This window comes from Anabas testudineus, chromosome 10, assembly GCF_900324465.2.
Source record: "Anabas testudineus chromosome 10, fAnaTes1.2, whole genome shotgun sequence".
Taxonomy (NCBI): Eukaryota; Metazoa; Chordata; class Actinopteri; order Anabantiformes; family Anabantidae; genus Anabas; species Anabas testudineus.
This window is the reverse complement of record NC_046619.1, coordinates 20,572,705-20,591,195: the sequence shown is the minus strand read 5'-3', so window position 1 is coordinate 20,591,195 and position 18,491 is coordinate 20,572,705. Positions and strand designations below refer to the sequence as shown.

Genomic DNA, 18,491 nt, shown 5'->3' with positions numbered 1-18,491 from the left:
TTAAACAAAGCCGTATTTGTGATCAAGTTCTTTCTGCCTTTTAATCACTGAAACAAACATCTCCAGCATGTCTGCTTAAGATGTGAATTCAACAATAAACCTAATAATCGTTACAAAACGACTTAAAGGTCTTTTAATTTATACAAACATGCACCAGCACTTAATCAAGTTACAACCTAACGTATTGACTGGTGGACTTGAAGCTGCAGATGTGCTCAGGAATTGGGGAAAGGGGAATATTAAGCATCTCTGACAACACATCGATGTCAAGACAGTCTGGTGATCTGCCTGATTTGGACAGCCTGCATTGGAACAGACTTGCTCCTTCCAGTGTAAAAAAACCAACACACAGTTAAGAAAACAATTGCGCCAGTGAGTTTGAATGGCTGTCAGCCAAGCGTCTCTGACACCTGGCCACGGACCAAACAGCTCTCTGTCTGTTGGAGGGAAAAGACCCACCGCTATAGAGGTTGAGGTCGGTCAAAAGCATCTGTGACTGAACACCAAGTTATTCTGCTACGTCTGAATGCCGCTGCTTGAGGTTTTATTAAAATGCTTCAACAACCACCCTCTCTGTCTCTGGAGACGGCTGTTACGACACTGTGAAATCTTAAGGGAGGGCAGGCACCAGGGTTGGCACTGCCTGTCAGTTGTCGTCACCTCCACGCGTTCTGCATCTAAACAGCATCTTCCAGTTCTGCTCTTGCTGTGTTCGTACAGGGAAATCCAGATTTCATCTTTTTTTTTTTTTTTGATGTCAACAACTTGTCAGCATGTTTGCTGTGCTGATTTAACAATGCACTTCCTGGAGTCACTTGTCAATCAAACACCACAGGGAGGTCTGTAACATGAATTAAGATTGAGTGTATGCAATTTAAATACACAGTGACATTACAAGTGTCATTCCTTGTTTTAATGACTCAGTTCATTTCCTGTTTATTGTGAACAAACCAGCGGAAAACATCTATCCTGAGAGTCTGAGGGTTTATAAAGGCAGCAAACCAACATAGTTTGCTCCAACTGTGTATGTACTCAACCATCTTCTAATGAGATTAGATTTTTAAAAATTAATACATCAGGTGATTACCTAATGGTGAGGTCTTTTCAAGCCCCTTGCACGCATCATTTTTACTTCTCTGTGCAAAAGACTCACGACCTGAACTAAACCTTTAGGAATTTGAATGTCTCTCACTGAGTCACTTTTTCTGTTCTCACAGATTAATTAGACAGAATTGCTATTTTGCTCTATGTCATGACTCTTTCTGATATCATGTTCATGTTTGTTGTTTTCTATGCTGTAAGGGGTTTACCTTTCTCTAGTCAATCATAAATAAGTGGTCTCTCTCCCTGACATCACTTTCAACATGGAAGCTGCAGAGAAGCAGGCAACTTTCTTTTTACACAGGCCTTAAGCAATGGAATTTAGTGTTTAGTTAATTTAAGCTTAAAATTTTAATATTTATAACCAGGGCCTCTAGTATCTGGATCCTGTTGCTGATACTTCTCTTATTATTATCAATGTGTCAGACACATATTAAATCACCATTTACCGTAGCTGAGCAAAGGCTAAGTACTGGATCAAATTAAGATTGAGAGATATCTAATATTAAAGGATCTGAATTGAAGCAGGGTCGGGCCAATGAAAATGAGAAGAGTAAGAGTACATTTCATCATGTACTCCCTGGTAGCTTGGCTACATAAAATATTTGTCATTTCAATAAGTACTTGTGTGGTTATTTTGCCTTCACTTTCTAAAATGTGTTTACACAATGTATGTTAGCAAGAACAACCCAGCAGGGTCCTGGAACACGTCCTGGAACTGATTCCATGCTTGTGACAGGGTGCAATAAATCCCCCAGGTCTTTTCCTGTCAGGGCTTGATCATAAACAGAAAAAAAGCGAGATGTGGAGTAGCATCAAACCTTTCTTCACAAGCAAGTTAAGCTCTTCTTTGTCTTTGTGACAACACTGCGATTACAGTATCAAATGTTGCTTCTGTTTGGAGGAGAAATGGCAGCGGCAAGGAAGGAGAGCCGGCAGCAATTTTCTGGGATGAGTGTTGTGTTAAGTGTTGAGTTAAAGGTGTGTGTCTGTGTGTTGCCGTTGGAGGGTTGGGTGGGAAGGCGAGGGTTGGAAAACCAGATGTCACTCTAGGCAGGTAGGAAGACAGGTGATTTTTACAAGCTTGTAGCTCCAAGCTGACAATAACTGCATCATCCTTGTGACCCGTGACCTTCTCCCCCTCCTCCTGACCCTACCTTCCTCTCCTTTCAAACAAGTCTGAAATCCCAGGAATGCAATTAAAGTCAAAGCTTCAGGTAGTCAGACTGCCACAACTGAGGACTTAAATGTGCTCAATGCGCCCATTCGTGCATCACCTCCACAGTCAAGCTTGTCTGCCGACAATGTTTCTATACAACCTGCAAATTAAAATACATTTTTGCAGGGAAAGTAAAGATTTTTCTGATAAAATAGTGAGTATATGTTGATAAATAATGAAAGAATCAGGTAAATGTTCACAGTTCACAGTCTTTTGCCCAAATAGATGATCAGATTACAGCATTGTTAAAGTTTTTATGGTTGTGTTTAGACTCACATAACACTTGGTTAGGGTTAGGGAAAGATTGCAGTCTAGCTTAATTGTGGTCTGACACCAAAGTTCTTTTATTGCCTAAATTTAACCACACATGGGACTGTGGAACTTGGGTCCTGCACTCTGTAAGCTCGCTATCCACCCCAACCATATCCTATTGGCTTTGTTAATAAATGTGGCACTTCATCGGTTTATAAAAAATGATGCACTGAAACATAATTCACCCACTGACTATGCTTCTTTATTGCATTTGTAACTTAGTTGCAAATGAATTATTTTTTCTATTTTAAAAAGGAGTTTCCAGACTCACTTGAACCTTGTCACTACATACCAACAAGTTGCTGTGCACCAACAGCAAAGCCAAGAATGTGGCGACACCAAGACTAATAAGAATAATAGATGAATACACCTGAAAAAAGCCTGTGTTTTTACAGGCAAAGCATGTTTGGCTTTGTAAGCAGCACTATAGTTCACCAAATGTCAACATTTTGAGCGTGCTACCTTCATACTACCTTCATATCCCTTTCATATCATGTATCATCAGGCTCCAAGATGGCTTTAAATCAAGCAATGAAAACTAATAGAGGAGGAAAGGAAAAACAAATCTCCAGAATATTACAATGGATTATGATTTAACATGTTAAATATAAAGTAAACAAGTTGAGGCTGTAACACAGAAACACACACCAAATCTGTTTAATCTTCATGATGACACCCGCTGCAGTTGACAAAAGATTTGTCACGCAACTGCAAAGCCTTCATACAACCAGCTGACAGGCAGAGAGAGATGAGAATACAATCTAAGTAAGTGAGAATGGTAAGAAGAGAGAACAGGAACAAGACGGTGTAGATGATATGACAACTGAAACACGAGTCTGCTTAGTGGCCTCCAGCTTCAATAAGCATCATGCTGTTGATTTATGAGGCCTCCCTTCATCTAGCTCGCTCCCTGGCAGCGTGGGCTTGACGCACGGTTAACCGACGCTAGTCGGCTCTGGCTCACTCAGCTGCCTACTGCATTGCCATTTAGCGTGCCAAGTTAAATATAATGGCTCAGTGCTCTGTCACAGAAATGGAGAGTTCCAGCTACTCTCTATGTCCACACCAAGGCAGACCACTCATTCCTCACAGTTATATAAGTTTAAAGCTTTGCCAGTGGATGTGTGGTACAGTAGTTTTCTGTCTTTACATGTAGTTTGAGTAAATTATTAAGATACTTCTTTTTCTCCACTAGCGTAACTGGGTAGAAGTAAAACTTTATCTCTGGTAGGTATAATCTGTTATTTATTTTCATTATAGGTGCAGTTACTTGACAGAGAACGCTGGCAAGCGCCACAATACGACCAAACTTTAGAAACAAAGGGATGATTAGACGAAAGGGATTGACACAGAGAGCATCAAACTGCTGAACTGTCATATGACAGTATGTTGTTGTAAAATAAATTTGAACATGTGTTAATTTACTTTTATTTTAATGACTATGCCATGTTCCCCGAAGCTGGGCCAGTTGGGAACCACAGCTCTAGAACCTCTTCCTGGCAAAGCAGGCAACATTATATTTAACTTTACACCACATTCCTAATACTTGAAATATACTGTACATCTTATATATAATAAAAATCTACTTTGATACAGTAACGTGTAACTAACTGTAATTGTTTATCTCTGCGTCCAATTTGAGCTTCTATTATTGGTCATGATACGGTTTTAATGTTATATTGTCAACTCCAGGGCATTTACAAGTGCATACACAGTGCATGAGTGGGTGTGTTGCTTTCAGTTTGGAAATAAAAAAACAGAAAGCAGATAACATAAAAATCACAATTTGCACGATAAACAGTAGTTTTCACCACTTTTTTGAAAACTCGGCAGACAGTATAACTGAACTCATGTTCATGTGTCTCATCTCTTTTCCATCCCTTCTACCATAAAATATTTTCTGACAGGTCGACATTACAAGAGGATCTGATTCATAAACAACTTTTTGCTCAGTACAAAAGAGAAAACGTTAAGCCTGTAAAGTTAAAATGACATGGTGCAGGAAGTCTTTTGGCGTTAAAACTTCTAACCTCCTTCTAATAGTCAGTCAATGTGTGTTCGGACATGCGTGTGTTTATTTACTTGTTGATTTGTTGCATTTGTCCCTTGATGGTCTTTTTTCTCTAAACACAGCATTATCTTCAGCACTGTGCTGCTCTGTTATCTGCATCCTGTTTTCTCTCAAACTTCCCCTCAGTGAACAGGGGAGCATAAAGTTTCATCTAATCTAATTTGATCTATAGCGCTGGTATGTAAAATACAATAAGCACACAGGTGAGACTGGGCTTTTTTCCACCTATGAACTCTTATCTGCTTCACTGTGGCATGCCTTTGAATTTTTGCAGGGTTTAGAGAACTCTATGGCAAGTGACTGCAAACCTTCATTCCACAGATGAGATACTATACCAGAAACCCCGATGTCAAACCTAACACCTGATAGCGGGGGATTGGTTTCCTACTGCATACCTCCTCCAGGTGTACGTCTGCTTTAGGCTGCCTTTTTGAGCGGGGACAGCAGTCAGGAATCAGGGAAGAGCATGTACTTTCAGGATATGAGGAGGCCCTATGGATAACCTCAATTTGCCCTCAAGAGGATCATAATGTCAAGAGACAGAAACATCACTGATTTTAAAACTGATAAACTGTTTTCTAGTTTAAAAACAAACTAAGGTAACCACAAACTTTAGCCCTTCACAGGTCTACTTGGGTCCCTGTAACTGAGACCCAACCCCTGATCTGAGTTGCACAGGGTCCCATAGTGCTCCAGTGGGTCTTGGGTCAGCGTGTTAGTACTGTATGAGTAGTAATAGATTTAAAATTCAGGCAGGTCTTGTGCAAATGTGTTAACAGAAATAAACACAAATATAAATGATGATGATTGAAGGTTTGATGTAAGTTCTGATCGCTTACAGTATGAACCACTTTCTCTGCCAGTTCAATAAAAGAAACACGTGATAAATTCTCCCGTGTGCAGAGATACTAACAAACTTGTCACACAGCAGGCACGACTGGGGCAACAATGAAATCTGTGTTTTCACGCCCTGCCAATGCACACCGGCATCTGCATCACTTAAAAATGGATGTTTTCACAGTATGTCAGATCACCAGCAGCACATTTCTATCATGTCTGTAACTCTTTAAGTCTAAATACACAGCAGTCAAGGGAAAAGATACACCGTAGATCTTATGGGAATGTTTTTTCTTCCTGTCAAGTGCAGTATGAACTATGAGTCATGTTGAATGTGAAAGACAAACACAATTTCTCTGACAAAGAACAAGACGTAGATATAGAGAACCAAATGCAGTATACAAAATACCCCAAACCCTTATAGTCTGCACCATAATGAGTTAAATACACACTAAAATCTCTCAAGCTTCACGTTGTTACAAAGTTTATTTGGCCAAAAGGCGGCTAATTCTACAACTGTGCACTATTTCTTAGACTTTCTTAGTATGCTGGATGTTTCTTAGTGTCCCGGATGGCTGCAGCCGTTTCTCTGACCAAGACAATGTGAAACACGCGGCAGACACATGATGAAAGAGAAATCTGTCACACACAGGAGTGTTCATACGATCACTCCCAGTCAGCTGTGACATCACGAGGGTGCTCTGTGACACAGTACAGACACGACACAGACGTCGTGGAAAAACACAGTAACATCACTCTGCAGTGCAGGACATAGTCAGAGTTTTTTTGTGCGTGCATATCAGTAGCTATTAAGATGCCTTTAGCTTCAGTTTAAAGAAAACAGAAATGTTGCTTGATGTAGACTGTTTAAAAAGTTTTATATTATAACTCACATTAATTTGAAGAAACCAGAGTGTCTGGCTGACGTAGCCATATCTGCTTGGTAGCGATCTCTACTGGTTTGATGTATTTTTTTTTATTCCACTCACTAGACAGTAAATAAATCAAAGAAAACTCACCTCAGCTCCAGAATACTTGTTGGACTGAGCCACCAAGTCATCAAGAGACACATTCTGGGCCACAGGCATGTTACGGAACTGGAGAGAAAAGATCTCCCGACGGGTTGGAGCATCTGGAAGAGGCACATAGACGATTCGGTCAAGGCGACCTGGACGCATCAGAGCCTATGGGACAGAAAGAAGACAGTCAACATCCGTTTTTAACCATCATATTTCAAAAATGGACACACACACTCAAACAACCCTCTGTCAGGTTAATGCTTACACATTAATATTGAGCATCGGTGACATTGTCTTGGCATGTCAGATTCAGTGGACGTCTAAAGCTTTCATTCGTATTTTCCTTTGATCACTCTGGCATCACAAAATACTGCCAAGATATTATAGCTCTGACCTTTAACCTCCTTACTGCTTGCTTGTTGTGGTGGAGACAGGAATTAAAACTTGCACAAAAACCACACTTGCCATTGACGGCACGCTTCTTTAGACAGAACTGTGACTCAAATTCCTAAAAACCAAACTGTGACATTTTGATTTCCACTTCTAGTAGTCAGAGTGGCGACAGTGTTGACGTTATCAGATAACACCCACCCCCCCCCCCATTTCCTACAGACCACATCACGGTGAGCCCAAAACAGTCCTTGAGTACCCAAAGCCGACTGTCACACTTGTCAGATGTCATTAAGTGGCAAGTGCCTCTCAAACACAGACAGGCCGACAAATATGCGCTGTATCCATTCATGCTCTTTAACCAGGCCGTGACAAGCTGTGGCATGGTATGGAATATAACAAAATGCATTTCCATCACTGAGAATTCACATATAATTTTAGCAGTAGAATGAAGAATCAATAACAAACATCAACTGAAGCTGACAGTTCTGCTGCTCTTTTTCTCACAAGACTCACAGAGGCCTGGTTGTAAACACAGTGGAGTCTATGGCTTTGGGCCAGAAAGGCCACAGCGGGGCTAAACCCCGGCCAGCGGAGACAAGGCAGGAGACATATGCAGACACTAGCCATGTGGGAGGTCACGTCAGGAGTGATCAGTGAAGGTTGGAGGGACGGGAACAGCAGCCTTTGAACCCTTGTTTACACAGTCATCACCTACTCTACATGCACCACGTATCTCACTCTCAAGTTTGACAGCCTCTCGTCAAATTGAGAACTTTTCTGGTTAAAGTTTGAAAATGTTATTGAATAGTCATCTATCAATCAGAAATGCTACACTGTGCTTGTGCCGGCTTCTCAGTGTCCAGATTGAAGATGTACACTGAATGTCTTTAGATTATTAGTCAGAAACCATTTAATGAGCTTTTAATTATTAACAAATGCTTCCCCTATTTTATGTAACACAATCAACCAAACATTCAATGTTGTTTCCCAGATATGACCATTAAAATAATTGAGACGTCCGTAAAGTGCTCAAAAAATTGAAATCTGAAGTAAATGATCTACAACTCTGTAACAACTGAGCAATGATTGAGTACTATGATCAAGAGTTCCAGCCAACACGTGGACCTTACGGAGACACTGTTTTTGCTGTCTCCAAGGTCAATAATGAACTCTTGAACCTCAACCATAAAAGTGTTTGTTGCATCCCCATTACCAAGGTACTTTGACAGAAACCATCAAGTCTTTGCATGTTACATTTCAAACCTACCTGTTTTCAAAATTTAAGTGTTCGCTTTTTTTTTGTTATTTCCCCACTGGATAATCAATTCCCATTCACTGATGTGGAAATTACTGGATAACTTTCTTGGCTTTTATCTGTTGCCTTTTTGTGTTCCTGTTTATAGAATATGAGACAATGGAAACTGGAGAAGAATGTCAGTAGCTACTCTTAGATAACAACAACAGAGACTTGGTTGGCAAAGGACTAATTGATCATGAGTAAAAAGTGTTTTATGAATTCTTCCACAAATTTCAGAAGATTGTCTTGCTGTAGTTGATGACACACCATAAAACAGCTAGAGAGGGATAACATTATTGGGATTCAAAGCATGTAAATGGTAACTGTTGGAGAGACGTGCTGGCAGGCGGCTCGATGGAAGATCTGAGTGCTACAGCATTAAATTAAAGTCATAGGGACTTAAGAGACTATGATAAGATGTGTTTGAATAACAACTGTAAAATAACATGGGAGGCTGTTGAGAAGACTTTTCCCACACATTATAAAATTTTGTAAGTTTGTGAACGTGCAATAGGCGAGAGGGGTGCAGTAGGGATCGCAGTCTATGGTTGTTTGTCACATCAGGTCGAGCAAGTTGCGGCAGTGTGTATTGCATTATGCAGAGGATGTGCCAGGGACACTTCCTGAGTTGCTCTCCCTGGAAATATCTGGTGGCTATATGCCAACACAAACCTGCTGACCCCAGCTAAATAACTCACACAGACAGACACTCCCATGCACACTGATAAACAAACACAAGTACAGTATGCAAGAATGTATGTAAGCACGCATAAATGTGCAAATCACAGAAATGCTACTTAGCTTTTTAGATTTGGATAAATGTTTCTAGTGCAAACAGGATACCTGCTACTTTATCAGCAGTTAAATTCTCTCCCCACACATAATGGAGAAGTGCCAATGGCTTCCAGGCGCTCAGGCGTCAAGGGTTCTAAGGCGCTCCCAAAACGAAGGGCCGAGCCTCAGCTTTGAGACTGCTAAACTCATCTGACTGCCCTGGGGGGAAAGAAAGGCTTTTTTCCCTTTCCTCTCAGCAAGAGCAGGGGGCCCATCCATCACTTAACAAGATACACTTCCTGTTCTCAAGGATCCGGGGTGGGGGTAGGAGAATAGGTGCAGGGGTAGGAGGGGGAGTAGAGGAGAAGGTAAGGGGACCCCAAAATCCTTGGCTTGGCATGCCAGGCAGACATTAAAGGACTCTTTTTGTAACAGCATCACTACACCTGAAGTCTTAGTGTAAATGACTACAGGCAAAGGAAGAAGGAGAGAGGGAAGGAAACTAGAGAAGAGAGGACAAAACAGTAAGACTAAGAGATTCAGACCATCAACTTGAAAAGGACTACAGAACCAAAGCCCATCAAAACAACACAGATAAGTGGCACCACCATCGACAAAACTCAGTTGGGTAAATTCTCTGTTGTTCTAACATGAGTCAGCATGACCAATTGCATCCACCTTGTTGCACCACTGACATGATAGGCATCATTACACATGAGCCATTAGTAATTAGAAATGCCCCTAGGTCACAAATGCTAACTAGCTTTCAGTCAACATGGAAGCATTTATACACTACTAAAGAAGGAGAAAGAGAAGCTGGGAATATGTATTGTAGACTAACCTGCAAACACAATTTAATCAAACACAGTGCAACAGTGAGAATGTTTCTAAAAACATGTGAGGCCTACAAGGACCAGTCAAGTTGATCCAAACATGCAAAAAGAGAAAACATAGAAACATAAGAGAGAGAGAGAGAGAGAGAGATCCACCCTTTGTGCGCTAGGTTTCACTGCCGATAACAACAGTAATCATTCCAGGCATTGCAATTCTCCTCAAGAAGTGATTACCCCCTAATGACAGATGACTTCCTATCTGTGAAGGCCAGTACCTCTCCCTAACCAGTTAGGAATGCTGAGAATCTGCTCCTTGGAGCGTTGTTGCTGAGCACATTCTTGGCCAACTTCAATTTGACCTGCTCTGAGCTATGTCTACAAACTGTTTACAAATGGACGCCCCCGCAATTCAGGTGTTTTATTCTTAGATAGCGCACCTAGGCACGGTGCAGCTAAATTAAGATCAGATCTGCTCCACTGCTTTCATTCCCTTCAGATCTAATGAAAAATGAAAGGCTGGGTCCATGATATTAAACATGATTACTAAGTTCTTCACTGCACATCTGGTGACCAAGTTTAAAGCTCTTTATGTTGGTGTTATTTCCTATATGCAGCACAATAGCATGCTGTTTGGGTGAAGAAGTGGCTTGCCTGAGGAGACATGAGTTGACTTTGTTCCCCGCCTGAAGGCATTTGCTGTATGTGGTTTCCTAACCTGTCAGTCTACAATCCTCAGAGGCCTTGGTGAGTCATACTAACTCGGAGAAGGGCCACCCTGGATTTAAGCACAACACACACTAAACAAAAAATGCAGAGTGCGTAATGGGAACGGAAAGGTCAGAAAGGTCATAAAGGTCTAATTGTGGAGTTCATATTTAGGAATTTTAAAAGAAACCAACTAGTAAATAGCAAATGTTGGCTGTTGTCTAATTAATCAAAGTCCTCTAGGAATCATAGTTGTTATGATAGTAGGTGTGTTGGTAACTCAATGAAAGCAGCTAAAATCTAGAATGCAGCAGACACTAGAAAACAGGTTTGTGCTGTGATGGATAGCTCATCCTCTTTAAGGAGAAGCTCACTTTCAAAGACACAACTCTTGAGCTTTTTTCACACTTGGTGCAAATGACCTAAATGAAAATACAGGTCTGTGTATATAGTTAGTTTTCATAACTGAGAGTCCTTCTGACTGCAAAATGAATCTGTAGCAAGAATGTATGGTATCTATGTCACTTGTGTGAAATATTCTTTGTTAGATATGAACATAAAACACTTCCATGACTATTTGTATGACTTCTGGCCTTCCACCAAACAAAAGGAATCCAGCCATGCCTGAGTGTATGGCATAACTAAGTAGCCCTTTTTTAAAGAGGTTTTTAACATTTCAACAGAAAAAGTCGTGTACTGTGCTCTGTCAACAACTTTGCACCATAAAGATCAGCCTATTGTTATTACTTATAGTTTATTCTGCTTCAGGTGCAGCTACTGGCTTTTACGTCTGGGATCTTTTTGGAGGCAAACCATTAAACCATTCATTTGAGATGATTCAGAATTTTGTAAACTGCGTTGGATTCGACAGCAGCCCCAAACTGAACTCCTGGACCTCACTGCAGAAAAGGTTCTTAAAGTATGAGCTTCAGTTCATCATTCAGCAGAAAACAGGCTGTCCAGCCTGCTCTATTTTTCAGTTCCTCCAAATCCCACATATACTGACTTTCAACTAAAGCAGAATTAGACTGTCTGCTGACGGGTTTTGCACACCACATCTTTCTAAGAGGATGACATAATTTTGGACGAGTCAGTACTGTGCTCAGAGGCACACTGGACCTGCTTTATGTCAGTTCTAATTTTGATGTGGGAGAGGATCAGAGGAGGAACAGAAGTAGAGAAAGCGAGGGGAGGGTACAACACAGCACAGAGAACGACAGGGAAAGAGAGAGGGAGAGCAAGAGAGAGACAGAGAGAGAGAGAGAGAGAGAGATAGAGAGAGAGAGAGAGAGAGAGAGAGAGAGTTGGCAACCACTCAAAAACATGAGAGGCTTTCACTCTGGATTTTACCCTTGAGTCAAACTTGCATCCGGCAGGCGAGGCCACCGTGTCCAAGAAACAAATAACTCTGGTGCTCTTAACCCCCTAGTGTCCCATATTCAGGGGAAGTCGAGAAATGTGGTTTCAAAATGGGGTCTGAACCAACAGGTGGATTTTCCTCACAGTCACTGTGTTCAAGTCTTTTCCTACAAGGTGTCATAAAACAAATACATCTAATTTTAACATCTGAACTGATTTCAAACTTTTTCATTTCTTTAATTACTTTAGCTTTTTCTCACTTGCTATCCAGAATAAGAAACTTGCTGAACGACAGTATGAATGGATACACCCATCAAGGATGACATGCTAAAACTGTATATGTAAGAATGGTTTCTGTATAAATCATAAAGCAAGAAACATGGTCTATAAACCACTGAATGGCCTGGTCCCTGAATATGAAGTCTTTTTGAAATTTTATCAACCAGAAGAGGCCTCTCCAGATTCTCTACACAGTTCATTTCAAAATCATTCGACAGAGTATTTAGTGCTTATGCCCTGCACATACATGGAACACTCTACAAGCTAATTTAGAGTTTGTACCAACACTGTACTGTTTAAAGAATAACCTGAAGACATTTTTGCTTTGTCTAGCTTTTAATTAGGTCTGTGTGTGCATGTGTGAATGGGGACTGTGGAATGTGGGATTTTTTCTAGTTCCCTTCCTTTTTCTCTGTAAAGCTTTTATGCATTGCTTCCATATAGAGTTCTGCTCTACAAAAACAATTCACTCTAATTCAACAAATTACCTTTTTGCTAATAGAAATGATCACAAAAATAACATCTTAACACATAACTAATCTGTGTTTGTTTTGGGTTTGTCCTACAATGTCGTGAAGGAAAAGGAAGCAAGAGTCAGACGTCAAAATTGGAGAAAAGACAGATGTGTGTGAGAGAGAGAGGGCGTGTATACACATTATTGCTGAGAATAAGGTCACCACACAATTAGATTTAACACCTGGTTTACCTTTTATGGTGTGTGTGTGCATGTGTGTGTCTGTTTAAAGGTCACCATCATTTGAAGACCAGGTGAAGCGACAGGGTCCAGGAAAGACAGAGGAGGGAGAAGAGGCAGCAGCAGCCGTGGTTCAGGCAGAGGGTGTGCTGCCCAGGGGGCTGCAATAAAGTCCCAGAATCTGTCAAAATAGCCTAGACTGACTGGCCCGTACACCTCTCAAAAATAGCAATACTTTGATAGACCCAGGTAGGCAGAGCTTGAGTGTGTGTGGGACGATTTACCCACCAGAAAAAAAAAAACAAGGTGAAGAAAGGCAGAGGAAATCAGACCAAGGCCATGTTGAAATATCAACTCATTGGAGCACAAAATAAAAAAAAGCAGTAAAGTGGCTGCCATAAAATACATGTATGTTTGCTTTACAAAGAGCCGGTTCCTGTGAGCTGTCTACAGTTCGCAGTTTAAATCTACAGGGTCTTGCATTCGGTGTAAATTCGCCAGGTCTGGTTTCCATAATCTGCTCCAGAGCCTGTGGGCACCCTACAAACTCCCTGGGCATGTTATTCCCTTGGACAAATCAATTACTGTTTTTTTTTCTGCAAAAGCTTGTCTGAGGCTTTTTCATTTGTATCACCAATCACCTCATAATTACAGTAACCCCACGCTACAGGACTTTTAATCTTCTCATATGTACATACAAGAGTGCACAAGTTGGGCATGAGGCAAAAAGGCCTCTGCAGTTAATCTAACAGGCACAGTCCAACAACAACAAGCAAATCTAATCATTGGTATGTGTGTGTCTGAAGACTTTACAGGAAAGAAAATATGACTTTACAGCTGCGTAGTATGATTTCTGTCTGGGCACTAATATCAGAGGTATGAAAAGTCAAACATTTCAGAGGTGCTAAATTGCTCAAAATGAACTTACAGGAAAAAATATTAATTTATATTTGCTTATGCAAACTGCAAGACTAAAACTTTATGAACTTCAAACTAACTCCTCATTCCTCATTTCTCACATATTAGTTTTCTTGGTATTATTTGAACATGAAATGATATTCAATGTTCTACATACTCACATACACTTTGAGATTTTATACTGCTTAAACCCTTATGGATATGGATGTACTGTATCCTCTGTTTCAACAAGTAATCATCACAACACAGACTTACACACATTACGTACCTGTTTGTGCACAGTGCCGTTTCATCCATGTAGAAACTAATATGTATGAGAACACACACAGTCTCAGCACACACACACACACACACACACACAAACCCCCTTCCCCTGGAGACAGACTGCAGGTGCCAGGCCCACCTCGGGGTCCCCGCCGGGCTCTTGTTAGGCCTGGTGCCATTCAGGCGGCTCCTAACACGCAACTCTGAATGCTTTGTGTTTCTCTGACAGCCCTTGTCATCCTCTTCATGTAGTAGTGTGGAAGAAACAGAAGAAAGCAGGACTTCAGGGATTATTGCTTTGAAGAATTTAACAAAGCCACAGGGGTGACATTCACCTTGCACTTAGGGTAATTTCAAAGGACTATGCCAAGAGATGTAAACTAACAAAATCTGGACTCATAGACTTCTCCACATACAGTATATTGTGAGGAGGGAATCATCTGTGTATTTGCTGTGTAAGAAACATGTGCACAACTTAAAGTAGGCTACCTATAAAAACTATTCACCCCTTTGGAAATTGTGGTTAGGGTTTTCACACTGATCAACAGAACATGTAGACATGTAGTTTCATAAATGTCATGTAGTCATGTATGTATTCATACTCCTTATCTCATTTTTTTTATATTATTACTGAACTTGAGATCCCCCAACATGTTTCAAGTGATTACATATAAATACACCTGTATCTGGAAGGTCAAATTATTTGTGCATTAGTATCATGGCCAAAGTCTGCACCATGAAGACAAAAGAACGCCCAAAGCTACTTAATAAAAGTATATATTAGGAGTTATTAGGAAAATCTGATGCAGTTTGCAAAAGAACTGGCACTAGAGAGAAGATTTGTTTTCCAACAAGACAGTGATAGCCAAATCCACACACTAATAGTTTAAAAGCAACAACGCTGATGTAGAGAGGCGTCTCTGAGTCAGAGCCCAGACCTCAATCCTAAAGAGATTTTGTGGCTGAACTTGAAAAGATCTGTTCACTCACAATCCCCATGTAGCCTGCAGAGCTTGAGTAGTTTTGCAAAGAAGAATGAGCAGCAAAAGCTGCAGTGTCCAGATGTGCAAAGCTGACTGAGACCCTTTCCACACAGGATAACTGCTGCCAAAGGTGCATCTACTAAATAAGGGAGTAAATACTTCACTTATTTATATGTACACTGCAGTTTTGACAGTGATGAATTCCATACCAGCTGAGTATGGCCCTCCTCAGTCATGACGTGTGTTTGTATATTTAAGACATCAATGGTCAGTAGTTTACCATTACCAAAGTTTTATGTTTACTGAATAAAATTAACATGTGCCTTTAAAGCTGCAATGTGTTGTTTTGGGGACAGCATCTTTGTTTAGTTGTGCAGAATATGCACAATATCAAACCTTGTGAGACACTTTTCAAACAACTCAAACGTCCTGTTGAAATGATATTTTACAGACCTTCAATGCAGATCAATGCAGCGCAACACGCGGGCTGTAAAATGATGGAAGCAAACGTTGAATCCGAGAAACATTCTGGTACCATACAACTAGAAATCAAAATCAACACCTTCACCACCACCGTTATCAACTGTACTGCTATCACCTCCACCATCATCTCTACAGCCATCATCATTTAGCAACATGTCCATCAGGAGCCCCATGTCACTGTCGAGAGGCCACCAACAATATGTCTCCTTTCTTAAACAAGGCTTCATATTAAGGTATGTGTGCCAGCACACACACACACACTCACACATATGCTGCAACTCACAGATACTTACCGGAGAGACAAACATAAACAGGCACGTTGCTGAGTGACAGCTCTGACTTGGCCAGATCAGTTTCCACTTCCGTGAAATCTAAACATTAGCTTGTTTACCCTCATCCTGAGCTGAGACAGGGGAGTGTGCATGTAGGTGTGTGTGTGTGTGTGTGTGTGTGTGTGTTCAGTGAGACAGCAGAGAGAGACAATACCCAAGGCTGGTGAAAAACTGAGAAAGAAGTAAGGACAGGCAGTTAGTTAAATCCTCCATCGTTCTATAAGCTACCTTACTTTGTACACAGTAGACCCAAACTGTTAATAGTGCTGGAATAATTTGGTCATTGTTGATCAACACAAAACACTGAATTCACACTAATTTCAACACTTGTTAACCATAAAAACATTGTTGATTACTTGAGATAATACTTCAACAAAGCAGAATTTTCAGAAACACACTGAGTGGGAATGCCTCGTTATGCATCAGTTGATGATTAAGATTCAAAAGTTTCTTGAATTTGACAAAATAAAATGCTAATCTTTAAAAAAGAGGAGGATTGCTGTTTTATTCTGCTTGTTTTCTACCACATTACTACTACAGCTGAAAACCCACATCTAATGGGAAATACGTTCTGGTATATTTTTGTAAATTACCCAAAATTCTGTGGCTTATTTCAAAGAATGAGCTGAAAAGTCTGTGTGAGTTCAGTCAAATCTGCTTTTATGTCCTAATGCACGGCGCACAAACAATGAGCTGCATGCTAAATGTAATCTACAACATCACAGCAATTAGCCACCTACTACAGGAGATAACAAGACAGAGAACGAGAGTGGGAGGGAGTACGAGGGAGAGAAAAAAGTCCCCCACCCAGCATGTGAAAACCTGTGTCAGATTTCGCCACAGACAAGGTCACCCCCTCCTGGTCTCGCCTCAATGCCTTGGCTTGGTAACTGGATCTGGTGCAGGATGGCGACAAACCTGTTTTTGTCACAGAAGAGGTGCCCACTAGGTTTACATGTCCATTGTGTTGGCGACACCTCAACATTCGTATTTTTTGTGCTTGTTTTCTTTCACTCTGAACCTTTAATTTACGTATGAAAGGATTCAAGGAGTTGTGTGTAACTATGCACAGCTGTGAACACCTCTTCAAACACTCGACAAACACAAGAAAAAACAAGGCTTGTCTCAATTCCAGAACCAAAGCATCATCATTGGTGTTATGCTGCACAGCCAAGTTAACACTTGGTATGTTTGTAATTGTGCTGCCTATGAAAATGCACAGTAATCCCTTCCAGCTGCCTCCCTCACTCACCCATCCACCCTCCTCTTCTTCCTCCTCTCTCCCCTTTCAGAGAAACTGTATGAAATGTTTTCCATGGGCCCTGGTGGATTCATCCTGTTGACAGAGTCAAGCCTTTTATGCATCGAAAACACAGTATTCCCTTTCAGGTGGAGAGACGATGGAAGGAAGAAGGAGAACGGGGTTGTGGGAGGTGGTAGTGGTGGGGGGAGAGCCGAGGACGGTCCCTGCAATGGACTTTAAACTTCAAAATCTTGGTCCTCATCTCTTTACAAAAAAAGAGAGTGAGAGACAGACAGTGAGAAGGGAGGGTATGAAGGATCAAGAGAAGAAGAAGGGGAGGCAGGAGAGGAGGAGGGAAGGAAGAAAAAAAAAAACAACGGCACAAAAGAGTGCGTAATTAAGACAGGAAATGGGAGAAGAGAGGAGGGCTCTGGGGGCTTTCAGAAAGAGGCTGGCTGGGGTCGCTTTTCCAGAGAGCGGAGGAGTGGGGCTGATACCCAAGCCGTCTGAATGGAAATCAGATAATCTGTTAACACAAGGCATGGCCCAGATCCTGCCTGCAGACTGACATGGATAGGCCAGTTCCTGTTCCAATCCACTGCAGTGGCACAAAGTGTTGCCAAGGCAACCAGCTGTTCCAGCCAAACTTTGCCTCTCTCTCCAAGCCGGCGGCAAAAACAACAGGTGGGGCTGCGAGGCGGGTACTGAGGAGCATGTGAAAACACAAAGCTAGCTCAATGCTGAGACAACACAGGGGTAGGAACTTAACACCAGCAGCCATGCAAGCAAAATGCTGCTGAACTCTCCGTAAGTTCACAAGGATGCGTTCATTGGATGTGTGAACCAGGAAGTGAACATTAAGCAACATTTTGCCATTTAACTCCAGTGGTATCTGCACAATTTTATGTTCAGGTGTAATGACATTTTATTTGGATTGTTCACATCAGTATGTGAGTAGTATGGATGGCAACTCTGCTTGTCATAGGACGTGGGCTGGATTCCTTGGAGTAATACTTTCCAACAGTCATTGGGTCTGCGGTTTGACCCCAGGCTCTCCGGTTCACATGTTAAAGTGCCCTTAGGCAAGAATCCTACATTTCTCCTGGTGTGTGCCTTCTTCACTGCTAAGTCACTCTGGATAAAAGCATCAGATGCCCTGTGTATTCCTGATTCTCCAGGGACACGTGGAGACTGACGTTTTGACTAGTGATTCAGTAGTGAAGCTTTATTAGGTGGATATTTGCCATAATGTCACTGGCTGTAATATAGTATGAGTGTTATAAAAATTAATTGTTTCTGCTAACAGTTACATTTATTCAGTCACAGCAAGCTGCCAACTCATTTTTAGTGTTACAGCATTCCTTGGTCTTATTTT

The 18,491-nt window shown here is 41.2% G+C and overlaps 1 protein-coding gene across 1 annotated transcript in view; it reads right to left on the bottom strand.

Annotated features, from left to right (window-relative positions):
- spata5 (spermatogenesis associated 5) overlaps positions 1-18,491 on the bottom strand; it is an 87,430-nt gene that overhangs the window by 10,316 nt on the left and 58,623 nt on the right. Inside the window, exon 16 of the mRNA XM_026356999.1 lies at positions 6,560-6,724. Within this exon, the coding sequence (XP_026212784.1) occupies positions 6,560-6,724 (165 nt within the window). The remainder of the gene's footprint in view (positions 1-6,559; positions 6,725-18,491) is intronic.